This window comes from Macadamia integrifolia, chromosome 11 (genome assembly GCF_013358625.1).
Source record: "Macadamia integrifolia cultivar HAES 741 chromosome 11, SCU_Mint_v3, whole genome shotgun sequence".
Lineage (NCBI taxonomy): Eukaryota > Viridiplantae > Streptophyta > Magnoliopsida > Proteales > Proteaceae > Macadamia > Macadamia integrifolia.
In genome coordinates, this window is record NC_056567.1 from 6,164,323 (window position 1) to 6,185,465 (window position 21,143).

Consider the following 21,143-nt stretch of genomic DNA (forward strand, 5'->3'; position numbering starts at 1 on the left):
AAGTGTCAAATAATTTATAATTTTATTTTATTTTCTCTTCTAATATAACATTTTTTTTTTCAATGAAGCTAAATCATGTCATTTTACTTTTGATGATAATATAATGCTAAGTTATTTTCAAATAATTTTAAGTTTTTTTTATCCCAACATAAAGAATTTTTTGGAATAAGACAAACGACAATTAAAAAAACACTACAAGTTCAAAATACACATATAGAGGTGTCATTTATCTAATCTCTTATTTAAATTTTGTAAATATTTGATCTATATAACTTGTGAATATATTTTCCTGGCATGCAAATGTCGTAATATCACAGCAAAAAAAAAAAAAAAAAGGTTATATATATGTAGCACAATGGTTTGAATGTTATCTCTTCTATTATTCTAGGTGTGCATTACTCATTAAATGCACACACACTCTCTCAGCTATATAATATATGTTTAACAAAGAATTGTTCTTGCGGATCTAAAACAACATAATCATAGTTTTCACTTAATGTGACCTCCACTCACCCTCCTTCATATGTATGATTCTATACATGTGAAGGTATTTGATGAAATTTGAGTCTAAAATTTGATAATTAAGTAAATCAGATGTATCACTTTGTATCCAATATTTAAAATTTCCACATAATCACATGACACAACTACAAAGTTTATTAAGATAGCCTTACCTAGTTTGGACTGTGAGGTACTTTTCCCTTTAATGGACTCTCTTTTTTAAGCTAAAAAAAATGTATCAATTCAATGGGAAATTTTTTTTTACATGATGATCTTCCATGTAGTTTAGAGAGACACACAATTTAAGAGGTAAAAAAAAAAAAAAACTATAGATTTCACCGATGCTTTAGTTTTTTTGTTGAACGTGTTTGAGAGACTGTCACTTATTTTCTTGAGTGGTGATCGCTGGAGTCTTACCCATAGATTTGGCTCCTGTTTTTGAATGGTGATAGATTTTACCCATAGTTATCTAAACGCTCACCAACATCCAACACTTATTTCTCTGCATTTCTGTCGGCTCCTCGTTTTCCACACCTAGTTCGAAACGTAAATGGTAATTTCAATTTTCAAATTATAACCAAAAAAAAATTCAATTTTCAAATGTATACCTCACCGACCTCAGATCCCCACACATACTGCGACTACAAACCAAATAATAGAGAAGACAAGAGGTCCTTCAGCACTTTCTCTTCAAGACTTCAACCATGGCAGGACAGGCCGAGGCTTCCTACTCCACCTCCACCTCCACCTCCACCTCCACCGCTGGATCTTCACCTTACGATGTGTTTCTCAACTTCAGGGGTGAAGACACTCGCAAAAACTTCACTGGCCACCTCTACCGTGCTTTGAAAAGAGAAGGGGTCAATGTCTTTATGGATAGCTACAAACTGTGGGAAGGAGAAGAGCTTGGAACAACACTTGTCAAGGCAATCCAACGCTCCAAAGTCTCTATTCCTGTTTTCTCTAAAGGCTATGCCAATAGCAATTGGTGCTTGACGGAACTTGCCCAGATGCTGTATTGCCGTAGACACTACGGTCAGATTATTCTGCCAATATTCTTCGATGTTGATCCCTCTGATGTTCGTCATCAAACCGGATGTTTTAAAAAAGTGTTTCTTAAACATCAAAGGAATTTCGCTCCTCATGTTGTGGATAGTTGGAAGGAAGCTTTGAGAGAGGTAGGGAATCTGAAGGGATGGGTTCTCAAAGAAGTCGAAAATGGGTAAGTCTCATTTCAGATTTCTTTTTTCCCTCTTTAATCAAGAGAAAAAGAAATAGTCATTTACCTTATCTTAAGGTCCAAACAAAGTTTATTTTGTAGGATTCAAGAGGAAATATTTGTTTATGGAACTCATTTTTAGATTTCCAAATCAGATTTCTTTCTACCGGTAGTATTCTTTGTGATCATATTTTTTGCTACCATATAACAACACTTAATTGTCTCACATCATGCCATGAGGTCTGCAAAAAGGGTATTAATGTAGACTGGGATAGTTAGACTAACCAAGCCTGGTTCGATGATCAATAATAGAGCCCTTGAAAAACAACCTTGAAGAAGAAGAAGATTACTTGAAGAAGATCCCAACACCCCCCCGGCAAGGAGTCGTCGGATCGAACATCAACCCTTCACTGTGATCAGACACACAGCAGAGTCTCACAGAGGAGCAACAGCAGCAACCTATTTTTTGTTCATAAAATCGTGGAGGCTTATGGAGCCCTCCTCTTTATTTGGGAGAGGTTACAATTTAGAAACTAAAATAGTTACTAAAAACTGGAATTAGAAACTATCAAAAAATAGAAAGTCTACTAGTTACTAAAACTGAAATTAGAAACTACTGAAAATAGAAACTATTGCAAATAGAAACTACTAAATCCCATCAAAGCAAAATCGTGTGGCCCTTAGCTGTCCTTGCCCTGGCCAACTCCCCTCTTCCTCCTTCTTTCATAAGTCCTCATTGCTGCATCAGGTATAAATTTATATATTTCAAAAATAAAAGCGAAGAAAATTAAATCTAGTTTCAAATAATTTTAATGATGTGTATATTTTGCGACATTGAGTACATTTTAGATAGGGATGCATGTTTCATTTTTTTGCTCATATTAAAATATTAGTTTTGCTCATAATTAATTATTGATTTTCATTTAATTGAAAAACTTAAAATTTTCTTTTCACTGAATAATTGCAGGGATGAATCAAAGCTGGTTGAGCTTCTTGTTGAAAGGGTTTTAAAAGAAACATGCATACACAACGTTTTCTCGATGAGTGATGTTAATTACTGTATTGGATTAGATTCCCATTTAAAGAATCTGCTATATTTACTAAATATTGGTTCCAAAGATGTTCAATTTATTGGAATATGTGGCATAGGTGGCATTGGGAAGACAACTATTGCAAAGGCTCTCTACAATTGCATCATTGAAAGCTTTGATCAGAAATGCTTTCTTGAAGACATCAGAGAAGAAGTATTGCGACATGGATTAGTTTATTTACAAGAGAAACTTATCTATAGTATGTCCAAAAGAAAAGTTCAGGGAGAAATATTGAGTGTTGATAGAGGAAAAGAGTGGATAAAAGAAAGACTTCAGATAGAAAATGTTCTTCTTATTCTTGATGACGTGGATCATCCTTCCCAACTCAATGCTTTAGCTATCGATCTAAATTGGATTGGTCAAGGAAGTAGGGTCATTATAACAACAAGAGATGAGAATATTCTAAATATGGCTAAAATTGATGAAGGTAAAATATATCGACCTAAAGAATTGGGTGAAGGCCAATCTCTTCAACTTTTTAGTTTGCGTGCCTTTCGAAATGTCAAACCTCCTGAAGAGTATATGGAGCTTTCACGTGCTATAGCAAGTTATTCCGGAGGCTTGCCCTTGACTCTAGAGGTGTTGGGTTCCTACCTATCATATGTAAGAAGTAAAGAAATGTGGGAAAGTATAATACAACAATTGAGAGAAAATGCTCCTAGGGAGGTCTACGAAAGCTTGAAGATAAGCTATGATAATCTAGGTGATTACGAGAAAGCCATTTTTCTTGATGCTGCATGTTTTTTCATTGGATGGGAGAAAAAAACTGTAATTTCCATTTGGGAAGCTTGTGGCTTTTATCCTAAATCAGCAATACACAGACTTATTAACAGGAACCTTATTAAATTTGAATCTAATGAGGATGGTGGTTGCTACTTGAGGATGCAAGATCAACTTCGAGACATGGGAAGGGAAATTGTCTCAAAAGAAAGCTTTAGAGAGCCAGGCAAGCGTAGTAGGTTGTGGTCTCACGACAACGTCTTGGAGATCTTAGAAGGAAACAAGGTAACACCTAAGATCATAACTCTATGTGTGTGTGTGTGTGTGTGTGGAGGGGGGGTGGGTTAGCTAGTAATTCAAAGACATTATAACAAAATATATATTGTAACTAAGAAGAAAAAAAGCATAGCGCATTCAATAATGCTCGACATTTTATATTTTTTTGGTCAATGATGTAGACACACTCAACAACCACTAAGGCACTCCAAATGACAGGTGAAGGGCCTTATCCCTACTCATTCTTTTTATTTTCTTTTTTCGTTCTCTTGCTCTCTCTCTCTCTCTCTCCCTCCCTCTTTTTTTTTTTTTTTGGGTGTTTTCAATTTGGATTACTTCTATTGTAGGGAACTGACAGAGTAGAAGGAATCGACATTCCCTCTGACTTACTGATTCCTTTAACTGGTGAAAATTTTGAGAGGATGTCCAATTTAAGATTCCTCAACATTAATCCAAAAAGTTTCATGGTAGACTTTTCATGCCTTCCTTCTGCACTAAAATGGTTCAGATGGAATACTTGTACTTTGGATATTCTACCAACTAATTTTTATCATAAGAGACTAGTTCATCTCGATCTATCATTTAGCACAATCAAACAAGCTTGGAATATCAGGCCTCAAGATGAAAATAAGGTATAACATTTGACTTTTTCTTTTCTCATTTGATTGCTAAGTTTTATGGATATTACTTATATTCTCCTTATTTGTTTGACAGCAGTTCCAAAATCTGAAGGTTCTAAATCTTAGTAATTGTGGATATCGATCTAAGTCCCCAAACTTTTCATGGTTTCCTTGTTTAGAGCGATTAGATCTTGGATATTGCAGATCATTGGATAAGTTAGATGAATCCTTGGGGCAGTTGAGTAAGCTCAAAAGTCTTATTCTTGAATCGTGTGACTCACTAGAGGAATTGCCTGAGTCCATTTGTGATCTAAAATCTTTGGTTGAGCTCCAATTGAGTAATGTTGCAAAAATTAAGGAATTGCCAGATGGTGTTGGACTATTAGAGAATCTTGAGGTATTAGATGTGAGCCATTTCTATTTATTGGTAAGACTACCGGATTTGTCAAGGCTGAAAATTTTGAGGAGATTATCTGTCGATTCTTGCGAGAAGTTGGAAGAGATTCAAGGCCTTGAGGGAGTAAGATCCTTTGAAGATTTGGACGCGACACAATGCTGTAACTTGACAAATACTCCAAGAAAGATACATGGCCAGGTACTTTCACTATCTTGTTTTCCCCTACTACAATTGGAATCACTAGAAAATGCCAACTAGTTTATGACTTTGATGATTGACAGCTTCTTTCCTTTCCTTACCTTTCCTTTCTTCTGATTTGCAGGGAAGACTTTCACCGGAGTGTACACAAGAATTAATTTATTCCTTGAATGCTAATGATGGGATCTGTAAGAAGGGGTTATCCTTAGTTCTGTGCATTGTTTTCGAATTCCCACCTGACTTAAAGCACAATCTGAAATTCAAACAGCATCAGCCACAAACCATCTATTTTGACATTTTGGCTTCTATCCGCCGAAATGATAAAACAGCTAGATGTCGTCATACACTGAGAATTGAGGATGTTGAATATACTACTCGTACAAATATAATCTACATTCACCATCTCAAAGGCTTCAACTGGTTTGGGATTCCATTGGAAGGAAAAGATGCTATTGAGATTTTATATATTCGTCAATCAAAGTATTTGGATGACTTAATACCCAATTCTAGAGTAAAATTCTGGAAGCTTTTGTTCCAGAAACCTGACCAGAAAAAGCCTAATGTAGCAGATTTCTTCAATTGGTCAGATGTTGAGGCATCTCCTTCTGGTAATACAGGAAGAAGTGGTAGAGGAGATACTGAAGCCTAGAATGAGAGCTCGTCTTCAAGACAACGAAGATGAAGCATCAGGTTCTTCTCTTAGCCTGGCTTTAACCCCCTGTGAAGTGAGATTAATTAACTGATCCAGTCTGGAGCAAATGCTGAGCCAACAGCCAAATATTGACTGTGATGTTCAAGGGTTTCCATCTGATATTGAAGAAGTGGAGAGGAGGAATAGAACAATAGTTTTAAAATAAAAAATATTTTTTTTTTTTTTTTCTATATGAATATAAAACAATAGCTTTCATCTGAAGTTTTTCATATTTTGGGGTTGCAGGATCCAACAATGTTCCTAAGGAGGCACAGTTGAGGGCTATTGAAAGATTTATTCTTGATAAGGATGAGGTAAGTCCTCGAGTTGAAGAGGAGTTGTTGAGGGTTGAGGTAGCTTGTCCATATCCTGTTGAAAAGAAAGGATGGTTGAGGCGCTGTCAAGGGCTCTTGAGAAAATTGTTCTTGAAAACAGAGTAGGAAGGGTGGGGGGAATATTGAAGGTTATGGAGAGACTTATTGACAATGATGATGATGATGATGAGACTGCTATTGATTCCGGAGTTTCGTGATTGTTAAAAGGTGCCAACTACCAATTCGAATAGTTGAATAAATTTTATTTTCCACATTCATTTTTAGTCTATTAATTTGATGAATCAGTGATGAAATCCATTTCAGGAACAGAACATCCAAATGAAGAGAATTGTGCAAGTACTTTGTTCATGCTGTTGCGTAAGCCCAGCTTTTTGTGGATGCATCCTTTGTGGTATATAATGGTAATGGAGCTGTTATTAACAAATAAAATAGTTAGAGTAATGGACACCAAGCATAGAAAATCAGGCTTACCATCTCAGTAAGTTTTATACTGAATATGTTGACAGTTAAGTGTGGCAATTAGTGAAACAGAATGTGTGGAGTTTTGTGATAAGAAAAGGAACTTGTCTGTCCCTTATTATGTGACTTTTGAAGTTTTGGCAGTTAAAATGCAGGAAGTTTGCCGAGTGTTAATCAAATTACTTGTGTAAATCAAAATATTTGGATGACTTGACACCCAATTGTAGAGTAAAATTCTGGAAGCTTTTGTTCCAGAAACCTAACCAGCGAAAGGCTAAAATAACAGATTTCTTCACATTGTCCAATCCGGAGGAGCGATGTTTCAATGATTAATCAGAACTTCTTCCTATGTTGGGGTTATTCAACAATATTCCTGAAGTACTTTGTTGCTGTTTGTGGATGCATCCTTTGTGGTATAAAATGGTAAAACATAGAATTCATATATATATATACTCATTTGCTCTTAGTTACTTCTTGTTATATCTCAGTAGCAGGGTATATTTTATGTTAGTTAATACTTAATGGACTTGATAACGTAAATGCATAGTTTTATGGGGGATTATCTTAGTGGTGTGATTCTTATAACATGAGGGCCTAGGGAATGTTCTTGCTGACCAAGAAAGGTAATAATCTCTAGTGGTATAAGACCAGGAACTGTTTTATGTATGAACCAGTCGAAGAGGTCTCCTTGCACAGCCAAAGTATCTGCCATGAGCATTGGTAGCAAGCCATAGGCAGTCTACTTGGTTATTCAAAGTAAGTTCATTAATTAGATCATGGATGTGTGAATGATTGTGAAGACTAGAATCATAAAATGGTAAGTAATTGAATCCAAGCTAAGGAAAATTTCTTTCTGTTGTGATGATGGAGATGCTATTAACAAATGAAAGTAACAATTAATTCAGCAATGATTTTTGGTGAAAAATCTAATGCATTTGATTGTTTATTTTCAGTACTCAAATCCAGACCCTGCAACCCAAATCCTTTTAGTCAAATCACAAGATAGAATAAAATGTGAATTAGTTTCCGAGTAGATGAGTAGAATACACCTTGAAGCAAATTGTGTAAAAGATCATCCATTTGGAGACTAGTTTACATTGAGTGTTATACCATGAATCATGATCATCTAGAGAACTTTGAACTAACAGGACAAACTGAGAGAGAAAACACTCTTCTAGCTATCGGATCAACTCATGGTGACCAACTCCTATTGCGAAGGTCCCAACCTGAGACTAGCCACCTCATCCCTCAACCTCTTAATCTCCTGGTCGCGTCCTACGATTGCCTCCTCAAGCCTGATTATCCTAGCTTCTCGATGAGATGTGGTCGTCTCCTGCATAAATATGCTATTAGGTACATGGTTGACGAAGTTAGAATTGAAATTGAAATTGAAATTGAAATGATTCCTTCCTTTATAAAAATTCATGAAAGCAAGCTTACCAGGCTTGTAATGCGCTTACTGGAATTGATCACAAATTCCTTGAAAGTCTTCACCATTTGCATTAGCTCCTCAAACTTCGAGTTAGGAACCTGCAAGGAGTAAATAATTTTTCAACAAAAAGTAGGTCAAAATCAATAGAGGCAAAACATAGAAGTAAAAATCTCTGAACAAATCATGAACCTGTACCAGAAATAAAAAAAAAAAAACCAATCTTGAACCTCCAAAAGGTAATAATTTTTACCATGAATTCCTATTAACTGATTTCAATGTCGTAGGTTTTCTTCACAAAGAATAGGTGATTGGAACCTATGATTTTAAAATCCGAACTTTAATTTCATTGTTTTCCCAACAAACCAATCATAATCCTTCAAAAAGATTTTTTTTTTTTTTGGGGGGAGGGGGGAGGGGGGGGGGGTATTTAAAAAAAAAAAAATTCATTAAAAAAAAAATAAAAATACTAGAGCTTATTACAAAATGAGAACCGCAATCAGCTCTAGCTGGGTCTGCACGCAACAGGATCGGGTTGGTGCCAGATTTTTAAAAACTCCAATCCAGCCCTGAGTCCTTTTGCTTGACTCCGGCCCTCATTCTTGGCCTAAAACTCAGCGGCACAAGATGACCTACAATTATCTTCGTCCATGTGAGATATCACTGTTCTTATATAGTCTAATATAGGTAGTGAACTTTCTCCCTTCTTTATCACAATATCTCTCACTCTACCATGTGGTAAGATGGACTGAAAATCCATTGTAACCACATATATGAATCTATTCCAATGAGATTTTAATATTCAGCCAAGTGCAAGCTACTAACCAATTCATTTAAAACTTTTTTGACAACTCGGTCAACTACTTCTGCTTGATCCCTGCAATCATTTCATATAAAAAAGGAAAACCACAATAATTAATGAGACGAAAAAATATTAAGTAAACCATTAATATATTTAATGAACTGAAAAGCATTCAGAAATGTCAAAAAAAAAAAAAAATCAGAATTGAACACTAACGAGAATTTGGCGTGAATAAAATGGGAAATATGGGTCTTTATATGCGAAGTAGGGTAGGGGGTATAATAATGAGACTATTTTGAGAAGAAATTTGTGAGATCGAGACTTACATATTTTGGTCGACAATTACTCCATTGAAATTTCCAACCACTCTCAAAGCTTCCCTCCAACTGTCTATAGTATCTCGCCCAAATTTTATCTCATGTTTTTCAAACGGCTCTTCAAATCTTCCGGTCGGCTGCCGAATGTCAGATGGGTCAACATGGTAGAATATTGGCAAGACCTTTTGACCGTTGGATCTTTGGCATTGAACTATCTGAGCAAGTTCCATCAGACACCATTTGCTACCCGCATAATTTTCGGATAAGACAACGATGGAGATTCTGGAACTCTGGAGCGCTCTAAGAAGGGTTGGGCCAATTTCATCTCCAGTCGACAAACCTACAGTATCCATAAAGACATTGATTCCACAGTTTTTCAGAGCTTGGTTAAGGAAAGCAGTGAAGTTATTGCGAGTATCTTTGCCCCTAAAGTTGAGAAACACATCGTAACTAGAAGACACAGCTGCGGAGGAAACAGAGCCTAGTGCCGCCATGTTGCGGAGAAGATAAGATGTTCAAGGAACTCTAGCTCTTGATTTGTATTGAACAGCTCAACTAATTTAAAGAAATAGCAGAATGAGTGCCGATTGAGGACATATAGCTTGAAATGGAGAGTTCATTGACTTTGTTGGTCTCGAAGTTCATTGGGAAAGTACTAGACAGCTCCCGCATGCCTTCCAGGAAACCATAGATAATGGAAACGCGTCACGGTCACTATCGAAAGCAGCCCTGACTCTTTTGTTTTTTCTTTTAGAACAATCAAGTTATTTAGTTTGGTGAGTTTGAAGTTAAAGCAAAGTCAAAGTTACGATCAATTCCATCAAAAAAATGAGTCCGTTTAGTCTTCCCGAAAAGAAAAGAAAAGAAGTTGAATCGTAACTGTAAGAATATTCTTTAGAATATTTTTTATTATTATTTCATATACCAATTAAGTTATTGATCGATATTAATTTCATTGAATTGAATTTTAAATAGAAAATCCACTCCTCGTCAAATTAGGGAATAGAGTCATACCCTAATTTGCACACCTTGATGGGAGATGGCAAAACTTTATATAATAGGACTCTAGGTCCTCCTCCTACCTTAAGGTTAATCTCATTATTGGTTCCATCACCAAGAGAGCATTAAGGAAGCTAGTGGGAGAAACCTAGAAGATCCATTGAGTCCGTGATCGGGATTGCAGGAATAAAGATACAGAAAGAATATAATGGCGACAAATTCTTCACAGTCGATGGTGAACGGTATGCGTCGACCCTTATTGTTTAATTTTGTGATTCAATGATTGTATGGCACGATCCTATCTATTGTTATTAATAGGAATAATATCCTTCAAGTGGTATCGGAGGTGTATGGTTACGCCAATACGTTCTTGAATCACAGGGAGAGTACTGTTTATGAATGGTATTTAATACTATTCATGAATAGTACCCATTTTATGTTAAAGGTGGGTGAGGTTAGGTTTACTGTTCATGACACTGTTCATGAACAGTGCCGATTACTGTTCATGACATACTCGACCCATATTATGTTTGTATGATCCGATTGATCGGATCGGCTTGAATGGGATGAATTGTATTAATTTTGATATTAATCCATATGATTCATGACCAATATTATACGAACAATTGTAAAATCTTTTTTATGTTATTTGTATGGGACTCACAAGTATTGAAAAGATTTAAACTCTAATTGTAAATTAGGGTTTATTTGTTATACTTTACCCAAGGGTTTATCTTGTATAATGTAATTTAGGGTTTTGGGTTTGTGGCACCCTACTTAAAAAAAAAAAAATAATAATAAAAATAAACCCATATGTGGGGTTTAATAAACTAAACCCATTATGAAAGCCCATATTATGGGATTTAATGAAATAACCCATTATATAAGCTCATATTCTTTTTATGCCTTATTTCTTATTCTAATCATAATAAATATGGTTTCTTTGTACTCTCTACTTAAGTTTGTACATATTTCATGGATTGTACATCTATTTCTACTTATGCTCTATATTACCAACTGAATTTTTATTTTTTTAGAATACTTTTATGGTAGAAATAGATAGAAATAGATGTTGTCTATGTCTTTATGCATTATTTTAGAATACCTATGATGCTTGGATGACAATTTATGTTAAATTTAAATTGAAAGTGTATAATTCTCAATTTTAAATGTGTTTGGGGCATCAATGATTATATGATTAAGTTGAATGGGAGTATCCATAGGTACACATTTTTCTTGATCACAATAATTATATATGTTGGTCTTAAACATAATCGTATCACACATTCAATTTAAATTTCAAACTTTAGGGTCTTATAATGATCGTTATGTAACGGTCAAGATAGAATGGGAATATTCACAGATATACATTCTTGATTGACTGTGTTGATCTATATATGATAGTTTAACAGTTAAATGGGATGGGAATATCCACAGGTATACATCTTATTTGATCATTTTGATGACTTAAAATTTTTTTTTTACCCTAATGATGTCTTCCATCTAATGTAAAGTGAACCATTAGCGTGTTATTATCTCGATCCCACAGGATAGATTGTAATGATGTAATAGGTTACTTTTCTAGAATTTTAATACTCTATTACTGAAACTCAAAGCTTGATGATTGATATGCATGTATTATTTACTCTTATTCATAGGTTCAACACCTATCCCTATTTCGAATAACGTGCCACTTTTGAATGGATCAAACTTTAATAACTGGCATGAAGAACTTATTTATTACCTTGCTGCCATGGATCATGATTATGCCTTGCGTAATGAGAAACCTACTGCTCTCACTGATGAGAGCACTGATGATGAGGTTACATTACATAATTGGTGGGAGCGTTTCAACCGTCTTTGCCTTTTATATATCAAGAAGACGATTAGCAAGACTATGAAAAGCTCCATACCAACTTCTGAAAATGTAAAGGAATACCTAATCAATGTAGAGGACCGTTTTGCTACTACTGATAAATCTTTGGCTGGGACTTTGATGACCAAACTAGTAACAATGAAGTATACTGGTACTAATGGGATAGGGGACCATATCTCTGAAATGGCAAGTATCTGTGCACAACTAAAACCCCTCGAATTGATAATGAATGAATGTTGCCTTGTCCAAATCATTCTGACTTCACTTCCTCCTCGTTTTGGAGCATTCAATATCCACTACAATACAAATAAAGATAAGTGGATTCTGAATGAACTTCAGAGTATGTGCGTCCAAGAAGAAAGGAGATTGAATGACGAGGGAGGCCAGGAGGTCAATTTTGTATCCAACCAGAATAAAAGGAAGAGAGGAAATTTTAGAAAGAACAATGCATCAAAGAAAGCCTCCAATCCAAAGTCTAATGACAAGGAAAAGAAAACTGACAAGTCCTCATTGCCTGAATTCTTGTGGAGCAAAGCATTAAAAACAACTGTGTATATCTTGAACCGGGTTCCTAGTAAGTCAGTTCCTAAAACTCCTTACGAGTTATAGAATGGAAGGAAACCTAGTATAGGGCATTTACATGTATGGGGCTGTCCTGCTGAAACTAGATTGTACAATCCACATGAAAGAAAACTTGACCCTAAAACCATAAGTTGTTACTTTATTGATTATTGTCAATGGTCAAAGGGTTACAGGTTTTATGCACCAACTCACAGTACTAGAATTGTGGAAACTCGAACTACTAGATTCTTAGAGGATGGTAATATTAGTGGGAGTGAGAAACCACGTAATGTGGTATTTGAAGAACATCAAATTTCTTTACCGACTTATGTACATCGTGATAACATTGTCGTTCCACGGGTGACTGTTCATAATGATCTAGTAGAACAACAAACTATAGAAGATGTACATATTCATCATGATGATGTTGTCCCACAGGTAACTATTGAAAATGATCATATGGAACAATAAACTATTGAAGATGTATGACTCCATGATGTAGTTACCACTGATAATACTATGAATGTTTCTCAACTGAAAATTCAAGAAAGACCTCAGAGGGTTCGAAGGTCTGCTATTCTTGATGACTATATAGTATATCTCCAAGAATCAGAGTTTGATATTGGAATCAAGAATGACCCATTAACCTTTTCACAGGCCATAAACGATAATGATTCTCTTAAATGGGTAGATGCCATGAAAGATGAGATGAAGTCCATGAGTGACAATGATGTCTAGGATCTCGTTCAATTACCAACGGGCTTTAAGGCCATTAGTTGTAAATGGGTATTTAAACCAAACGCGACTCGAAGGGTAATATTGAGAGACATAAAGCTAGACTAGTTGCAAAGAGATTCACTCAGAAAGAAGGCATTGATTACCATGAAACCTTCTCTCCTGTCTCTAAGAAGGATTCTCTGAGAATCAAATTGGCATTAGTAGCTCATTATGATCTAGAGCTTCACCAAATGGATGTGAAAACTGCATTCTTGAATGGGGATTTAGATGAGGAAGTCTACATGAACCAACCTGAGGGATTTAGTGATCAAGGAAAAGAAAATCTAGTGTGAAAACTTGAGAAATCCATATACGGACTTAAACAAGCTTCCAGACAGTGGTATATTAAATTTAACCATATCATTGTTTCCTTTGGATTTATTGAGAACACCTTTGATAGGTGTATATATCTGAAACTTAGTGAGAGTAAGTTTATATTTCTGGTCTTATATATGAATGACATTTTACTTGCTAATAATGATTTTGGTTTGTTGAGTGATATAAAGACTTTTCTTTCTAAGAACTTTGAAATGAAAGATATGGGTTTAGCTTCTTTCGTTATCGGCATTGAGATATTTCGTGATAGATCTCGTCGGATACTTGGGCTATCACAGAAAACCTATATTAATAAAGTTTTGAAAAGATATGGCATGCTGCATTACAAATCAGGTGTTTCCCCCATTATCAAAGGAGATAAGTTCAGTCTAAATCAATGCCCAAAGAATGATCTGGAAAGAGCACAAATGAAGGATATTCCCTATTCTTCCGCAGTAGGGAGTCTTATGTATGCAATGACTTATACTCGTCCAGACATCAGTTCTGCTGTTGGTATGTTAGACAGATATGTGAGTAATCCTGGCATGAATCATTGGGTTGCAGCAAAGAAGGTGATGAGGTATTTAAAGGGGACTATGGAATACATGCTTTGTAATACCCTACTTTTTAAACCCGGTCTGATTTTGCGGTTGACCCGGTTTAACCGTGCAGGAACCAAACCAGAGGGAGTTAGAGCGGGTTCCTTATGGGCTATGATGGCAAGGGTGACCTTAAACACCGACTGGCTCGACAAGTCCGAGCCAGTGCCAGAAGAGATGGGAGTGCCCAAGCCGTGTACATGCACCTACCATAAGGCCATGTACGGATAAAGCAGGTATTATAGCCATATTTTAAGGTATATACGTATGCTACATCGTATGCCAGGGGTGGGGTTCGCGCCAGGCCCGAACTCTGTCAAAATCTCAAGCTTTGGCCCTCAGGTGGGCGGACAGGTGGGTGCACCCACCCACCTGAGTGACCCATCCATGTGCACTGTTCACTTAATTAGGAATTATATATATAGCTTTATGACTTTATTTACTTTTCATTTATGACACCCGTACGTTGGTGAGAAGAGTAAAGAGGAGAGAGAAAAGAAAGGGAAGAAGAAGAAGGGAAGAGAAGGAAGAGGAAGAAGAGAAGGATTTCAGCGGCGCCAAAGCTTGATCTTCCCATTCCGGCGCCGGGAGAGTGATCTTCAACTCTAGATCTACATTTGGAGGTAAGCAAAGTCGGGTTCTTTGAACATTCACCATACCCAAGCTTAAACCCTTGATTCGAGTAGGGTTTCTTGAGATCTTGTAAATCCCCTTTGAAATGATGAATCTAAGGTTTAATGGATGATTTATGTATTGATCTTGAAGGATTTGAAGAGGTATTGACAAGGTGGAAGAAGCATTGTGGGTTTGAAGTGATTTGGAGGGTTTGAAGTTGTTCTTGAGCATTGTGTAATGCATATGTGCTATGTTTACTTTCTAAATGCCAATTGAATGATATGTTTATATGTTGAATGTGGACATCATGGTGCATGATGCATTGATAGACTAGATGCCGTAGTCGGCTTGAAAACGAGTGCATTGGTGGCCCGTGGAATGGGACACAGAGGCACTATGCAATCGTACTATTGTCATATAGGAGCATGCAGTATTAGGATTTTCACCATCCCGTGCTACGACCCTTCCCAACAGGGGTTAAGGTGTTGGGTTATCATTAGGGGGGAAGCAGTGGTCGTGGTTGTCGGGTCACTGTGGCGGTTCGACATAATGCCCGACGGGTCATGTAGGATAGCCGGCAACCCCGGTGGTACATTCAAGAGGGCCAATCGTACTGCTTTTAAATTACTGGAGTCAGCACCTTTATTTTCAGTCATTTATATTTCTGTTGAGAGTCGGTGGATGGCATTGTCTTTACTTTTTTGAGTACTCACGGTGGGCCTTCTCCGATAGCCCTATGGACGTATCGCGGGAGAGAGTTCGCGGCTCGTACCCGGAGTATACACGCACTGTGGTTGTAGTAGCACTAAAACCAATGACTTAGTAATGTTGCTTAGGTGGATGTGATTTAAAATGTATAGCATGGCATGTAGTGCATATGATGTGTTTTGATGTGTGGACTACTGTGTGGTCCATCTTACCACTTACTGAGCTAGTGAGCTCATCCCACGTGTGCACCCATTTTTAGATGATTTTACAGGTCATACATCTGAGGAGCATGGGGTGGGTCCCACAGTCGAGTTTCCTGAAGAGGACTTGTGGACCCCTGAGGAGTTAGAGCACGGCACTGACTGCTCGTGCGAGAGTTGTGCTGAGCTCCACTTCTGAGGCCGAGCTGAGCTCTTCTATGTGATGCCGAGCTGGGCTCAACCCTTGATGCCGAGCTGAGCTCTAGCCTTGATACCGAGCCGAGCTGTGTACTCTGATTGTTTTGGTGGATTCCCTTATGTACTTGATATTTGAATTTTATTTTTATTGTGTAAATATCATGCCTTCGGGCCCAAATGTATATAATTATTGTATCACAATTCGGGTATCAAGTATTATGGGATATTCTTAGGTAAAACTTAGTCTTCCGCTGATCTGATGAGCTTATATTAGTTGTGTGTATGCCGTGGTGGAATACAGTATCTGATGATCCTGGCAGGTTTGGGTTAACCGGTGTTAACTCGGTCACTGGCCCGGTTCAATGTGAACGGGGTGTGACAAACGGTGGTATCAGAGCGTGATGCTCTGCTCCACTCACAGCATACCATTAGAATTCCGTAGACTCTATAATAGGGAAATGGGGTTGGGTTAAGGTAAAAACTTTAAGGAGTTAAAAGCCAAAGAAAGAAAGTATAAGAAGAGTTGCATTATATGTTGCATTCATGGCATACGTGAGTGTAGATAAAAAGTAATTAGATTGGTGATATAACCTATCACGTACTAGTTTGACGAAATTTCGGCAGTATAACGGCGTAAAATGTGATTTCCAAAAATTTTACACACAAATACCTGATAAACAACAGATAATATGATATAACAATGATCACAAGAAGCAAAATACACCACAACTAAACTACACAAGTATTCCACATATGAATGCACCACAAAAATCGCTATCAAAATATATTATTCCACAATGAGTCCAGTTATAGTATAAATACAAGGAATGAGAAGAAATGAAATGTACAACAAGGTCTACACAAAAAAAGAGAAAATTGATAAACAACTGGTGTGGGCGAGCTAAGCCCTCACTGGTCATCGTCGTCGTCATCGATGATCACCACGTTCACCGAAGGCCTAGAGTTGACGTCGAGGCGGTGGTCGTAGTAATCGAACCTCGCGTTCACTAGCCGTACTGCCCTTTGTAGTCGGCCAAAGTCGGCAGACATGGTGTTAGCCGTGGTGCTCAAGTCCTGGCCCAGCTGGAGAAAGGAGTTCTCCAAAGTGGCCTGCCTCTCCAGGATGCGTTCCTCCCTGGAGGCACTCTCGTCCAACCGTCTCAGTAGCTGAACCTGGCCATCCTGCAAGGCCCGCATGGAGGACATCATGCCCTCGAAGTCGTATGCACCACTCCCAGGTGGTGGGGCTCTATGTGGTGAGGCTGTAGCTCTGGAAGAACTAAGACCGGGGCCTCTCGACTCCTGAGGCGCCTCCTCAGGGATGCCACCACCCACCAGATCCTCCTCGTCCTGAGGAACGTAGTCCTCATCCTCCTCACTGGACTCCTCCTCCATGAGGACATCCTCCATAGGGGCAGCCCTCCTACCCCTACCTCTCTGAGCTCCTGATCTCGGGGGTGTATCCATGAGGGTATGGAGACCCATCCGCAGGAGGTTACTCCTGTCGAACCTATCAGCCGGAGTCTTCCCCTCCTCGCCGCTCAGGGTCACCCCGAAGGACTCGAAGATCCCGGTGAGGATCCTGCCGTAGGGGAATCCTCCATCCTCAGGGTGGGAAGTGTGGTGCTCCATCATCCTGAGAATGATGTAGGGGAGGCACAAGTGCTCGACACCTCCCTCTGCAGCCATGTAAATACAGAACGCAATGAAAGCCGCCATGAAACCCACCTGGTTCCGATGACCTCCTCTGGGGAGCAGGTTGAACTGGACCAACCGGGCAAATAGACGAACCTCGGGGTAGAAGGACATCTCAGACTCCGGACGGTTGCTGCTGCTGCTACTGCCGCAGATGGTCTCATAGATGAAGTCCGGCGTTGCCAGGCTCATGAACGGTCCCAGAGGCTTACTCCTGGGAGGACTGTAATATCGGTGCCCAGCTGCCGATATGCCCAGGATGCTGGCCAAGGTACCTAGCGTCAGCTGGATGTCTACCCCCTTCACCAAGCTGCTTATGGTGAACTCCCCGTATGGATAAGACACCTCCAAGTTGCAGTAGAACCGACGGACTAGCTGCTCGTAGCATGGTCGATCTACGTGAAGGATAGAATCCCAGCCCAATGCTGAGAACCTCTCCTGAAGCTGAGCCTTGTGGAAGTCGTCGACTACCACGGTCTTCTCCATCATCACTGACCTCTTTAGGAAGATCGGTCAGTTGGCTGCTGCCTCTGCACTAAGGAAGTGCTCCTCATCATAGTCTGTAGGGTCAGACCGGGCAGGTCCGGGTCTCCCTGTGCAGGGGGCTGAAGAGCTGGTCTCTGCACTCTTCCGCTTAGTAGCGGTGGTCTTACATCGTACGCCAGAGGAAGATGGTCCTTTGCCGGTGCGAGATGACATCCTGGCAAGAAGAAAAGAAAGTGGGGTAAGTAAAGAAAAGGAAATGACAGCAGAAAAAGAGGGGAAACCCAAAACCCAAATTCTTGCAAAATGGAGAAAGCGACAAGCAGAGAACCTATGGACATGATGCACGGTAGGTGACGACGCAGAGAAACATGCCAAAACAGTAAAAATGATAGCAAAGAGCATAAATAACACGAGGGGATTCAATTCCAATGTGCAAATTCGAACATAATGGAGAACAATCGGAAACCATAGGACTAAGATGAAATGCCATAGTAGCGGGATCATGAAAGTGCAAGAACATACCCAAATAGACTATGGAGTTCCATGAATACAAGTAGGTGATGAAGATCAAGGAAACCAATACAAAAGAGGGGTTTTTCATGGGAATACATGGGGATTCCAAGCACAATGGACAATTCATGAAATCTATAGCATATCAAGCACAAAACAAGTGAAATGCATCACAAAGGAGTCATCAATTGAAGAAAATGATCAAAAATTTAAGAAATCCCCAAATTTGGAAACCTAGGGTACGATTTGGGGTTTTCTCCAAATGAAGGGATAAAATCCAAATAAACTACAAACGACCACAGTAGAAACATCACAATCAAATGGAAATGCTATTCTATAGAGAAAAATATGTAAAGAAAACCTAAAGTAAAGCTTACACATGCATTTTACCCCAAAAGGGAAATTCTGAGAAAAGTGAAGAAGAAGCTTACTTGAGGAAAAGGGAGAGTTAAACCTTCTCAAAAGCACCGAGTTGATGAGTAGACTCGCGAGTAGAAGCGCCGAGGAGACCTCCAAGATCGCCCAAGGAAGAGAGGGAGTGAGAGAAAGGAGTTGGGGAAAGAGACAAGACAGAACAGGGTCTGTAGGGCCCTGTTCGTGTTTTTACACGGGCAGGACCGGCGGGTCCGACCAGCGGGCCCCTACCCACCGGGGCCACCCACCGATTTGAGGCACTAGGACCGACGGGCTCGACCGGCGGGCCCCTACCCGCCGATGCAGCCCACCGGTTGTGAAAATTGGGAAATTTTGAAAAAAAAAAAAAAAATTTCCCCTTCTCTCCTCCTAGCATGATTACATTGTTTCTCATTATTGATATTATTCCTATATTAATATGTTATGGTCAAGTGGGACCATTGACGTACCTGTTGGGACATTGGCCCTGTATCTTGGAAATTAAGTTACGATTTGTTGTGGACTATCATACACTACAATACCTTATGCGATGGCATATAATTGTGTGCCGAAATCAATTCTCCGGTGTTTAACCAATATGGTGTGTGATATGTTCCAGGTACAAGGATACGATGGTACGTACTAGATCCGGGGGGTACCTCGCGGGGTCCTTGTCCGGTCGGTCGACCACAAAATCCTAGGGGGTCCCGCTCTGTGGGGCAAACCTCACCTCCACTACCTCCAGAGACCCTTGGTCAGGGTGGGGCACATGGGGACCCACCTATGACTGCACTCCCTAACCCTCCACCGGTTATCACACCGGGAGATGTTGCTACTATAATTCAGCAGTCCCAACAGGCTTTTCAGCAACAAATGCTTCAGCAACAGCAATCATTTATGACTGCTATCCAGTAACATTTGGACTTTTCTCAACCGGGTCAACCTCCCCGGGTACTCACTCCACAGGACCCGCCTGTAGGGTCAGGAACGGGACCACAAGTGGGGGGTACACCTCCAATCCCGCCATTCGGTGTTCCTCAGTATGGGATGCCTCCTCCATACTCCTACTATCCTACTTATGCTCCTAACTTCCCGACGACGAGTAATACGTCAAGGGTAGTGGAGTCATTCAAGAGGAACTTACCACCTGTATTCTCTAAGGTGGGGAGTGATCCTCTGGAAACGGATTAATGGATCCAAGAATTAGAGAAGATATTTGAGGTGCTTGAGTGCACGGATGCACAGAAACTCATTTGTGCTGGGTTGCAACTCAAGAAAGAGGCAAATTCTTGGTGGCAAGCCTCCAAGCCCATATTGTTGGCTGCCCATCCAGAACCCACTTGGGAGCAGTTCAAGGAGTTGTTCTTGGACAACCATTATCCGCGCAGCTTCAGAGACCGAAAGGAGACTGAGTTCATGGCCTTAACTCAAGGAGGTAAGACTGTCCTTGAGTAACAACAACAATTCGAGAGTTTGTTCCATTTTGCCCCAAGGCATATGAGGACAGCTGAAGAGAAGGCAGCGAGGTTCCTAAAAGGCCTGAAAGCATCTATTGGGTCTGTACTTGAGGTCTTGGATTTGACCGAATATGGCCAGATTGTGCAGAAGGCCAAGACCATGGAGGATAAGCAGAAGGGAGAACAGTCCCTCACCCCTGGACTGTGGAAGAGAACAAACCCATTTTTGGATATGGAAAACTCCTCCAAGGCATACCGCGGATCGTACAGTTCTGGGCCTATGTATAGGCAGCCCTATAGGCCATCTGGCTACCCTCCTAGACCAGTTGGTGGTTCGGGTTCCACCTCTTTTCGCCCGAACACTAGTGTGGCACCTACAGCTCCAAGGCCACCTAGACCTCCATCTGCAACGGGTCAAGTGCAGAGGGGCCCCGCTCCAGTTCCGACGTCTCAGATTCGTTGCTTCAACTGCCATTCATATGGGCATTATGCGAAAGACTGTCGGGCCAGACCAGCCTTGCCCTCCAGTCAGCCCTCTGCGTACCGACCTCCCTTAGCTCGGGGAAATCAACCGCAGGGAAGGATGTATGCTCTGTCAACCGAGGAAGCTGAGGCCAGTACAGAAGTAGTGGCAGGTACATTTTAAATTAAGAAATTTATTATGATTAATATTGATGACCTGCTGAAATTATATGCATT

At 39.6% G+C, this 21,143-nt stretch overlaps 2 protein-coding genes across 9 annotated transcripts; one reads left to right on the forward strand and one right to left on the reverse strand.

The window, feature by feature from the left end:
- The first annotated feature begins 1,121 nt into the window (after positions 1-1,121).
- Positions 1,122-7,074, forward strand: LOC122093824 (disease resistance protein RUN1-like). Of its 7 annotated transcripts, XM_042664327.1 has the most exons (8): positions 1,125-1,723; positions 2,688-3,816; positions 4,155-4,439; positions 4,522-5,022; positions 5,147-5,712; positions 5,960-6,255; positions 6,352-6,449; positions 6,663-7,074. In XM_042664327.1, exons 1-5 carry the CDS (start codon positions 1,206-1,208, stop codon positions 5,669-5,671), a joined length of 2,958 nt encoding a protein of 985 aa, XP_042520261.1. In that variant the 5' UTR covers positions 1,125-1,205; the 3' UTR covers positions 5,672-5,712; positions 5,960-6,255; positions 6,352-6,449; positions 6,663-7,074. The 7 variants fall into 7 exon arrangements, with proteins under 7 accessions (XP_042520264.1, XP_042520261.1, XP_042520262.1 ...); XM_042664330.1 differs by having other exon boundaries at positions 1,122-1,723; positions 5,147-5,210; positions 6,352-7,074; XM_042664328.1 differs by having other exon boundaries at positions 6,334-7,074.
- Positions 7,075-7,512: 438 nt separating this feature from the next.
- On the reverse strand, positions 7,513-9,813 carry LOC122093825 (disease resistance protein L6-like). 2 transcript variants are annotated; one of them, XM_042664333.1, is made up of 4 exons: positions 9,065-9,813; positions 8,762-8,813; positions 7,948-8,037; positions 7,513-7,853 (listed from the first exon to the last, which is right to left on the reverse strand). In XM_042664333.1, the coding sequence occupies exons 1-4, from the start codon at positions 9,547-9,549 to the stop codon at positions 7,812-7,814; spliced, it is 669 nt and encodes a 222-aa protein (XP_042520267.1). In that variant the 5' UTR covers positions 9,550-9,813; the 3' UTR covers positions 7,513-7,811. The 2 variants fall into 2 exon arrangements, with proteins under 2 accessions (XP_042520267.1, XP_042520266.1); XM_042664332.1 differs by having other exon boundaries at positions 7,513-7,840; positions 9,065-9,807.
- Between the last annotated feature and the right edge of the window lie 11,330 nt (positions 9,814-21,143).

Excerpts from the sequence above, each read along its gene's own strand:
- LOC122093824 (XM_042664328.1), top strand. The coding sequence starts at position 1,206 with ATGGCAGGACAGGCCGAGGCTTCCTACTCCACCTCCACCTCCACCTCC. Across the intron at positions 3,817-4,154 it reads AGATCTTAGAAGGAAACAAG|GGAACTGACAGAGTAGAAGG; the intron begins GTAACACCTAAG and ends CTTCTATTGTAG. Across the intron at positions 5,023-5,146 it reads CAAGAAAGATACATGGCCAG|GGAAGACTTTCACCGGAGTG; the intron begins GTACTTTCACTA and ends TCTGATTTGCAG.
- LOC122093825 (XM_042664332.1), bottom strand. The coding sequence starts at position 9,549 with ATGGCGGCACTAGGCTCTGTTTCCTCCGCAGCTGTGTCTTCTAGTTAC. Across the intron at positions 8,038-8,761 it reads AAAAAGTTTTAAATGAATTG|GTTCCTAACTCGAAGTTTGA; the intron begins GTTAGTAGCTTG and ends TACTCCTTGCAG. Across the intron at positions 7,841-7,947 it reads GTAAGCGCATTACAAGCCTG|GAGACGACCACATCTCATCG; the intron begins GTAAGCTTGCTT and ends ATATTTATGCAG.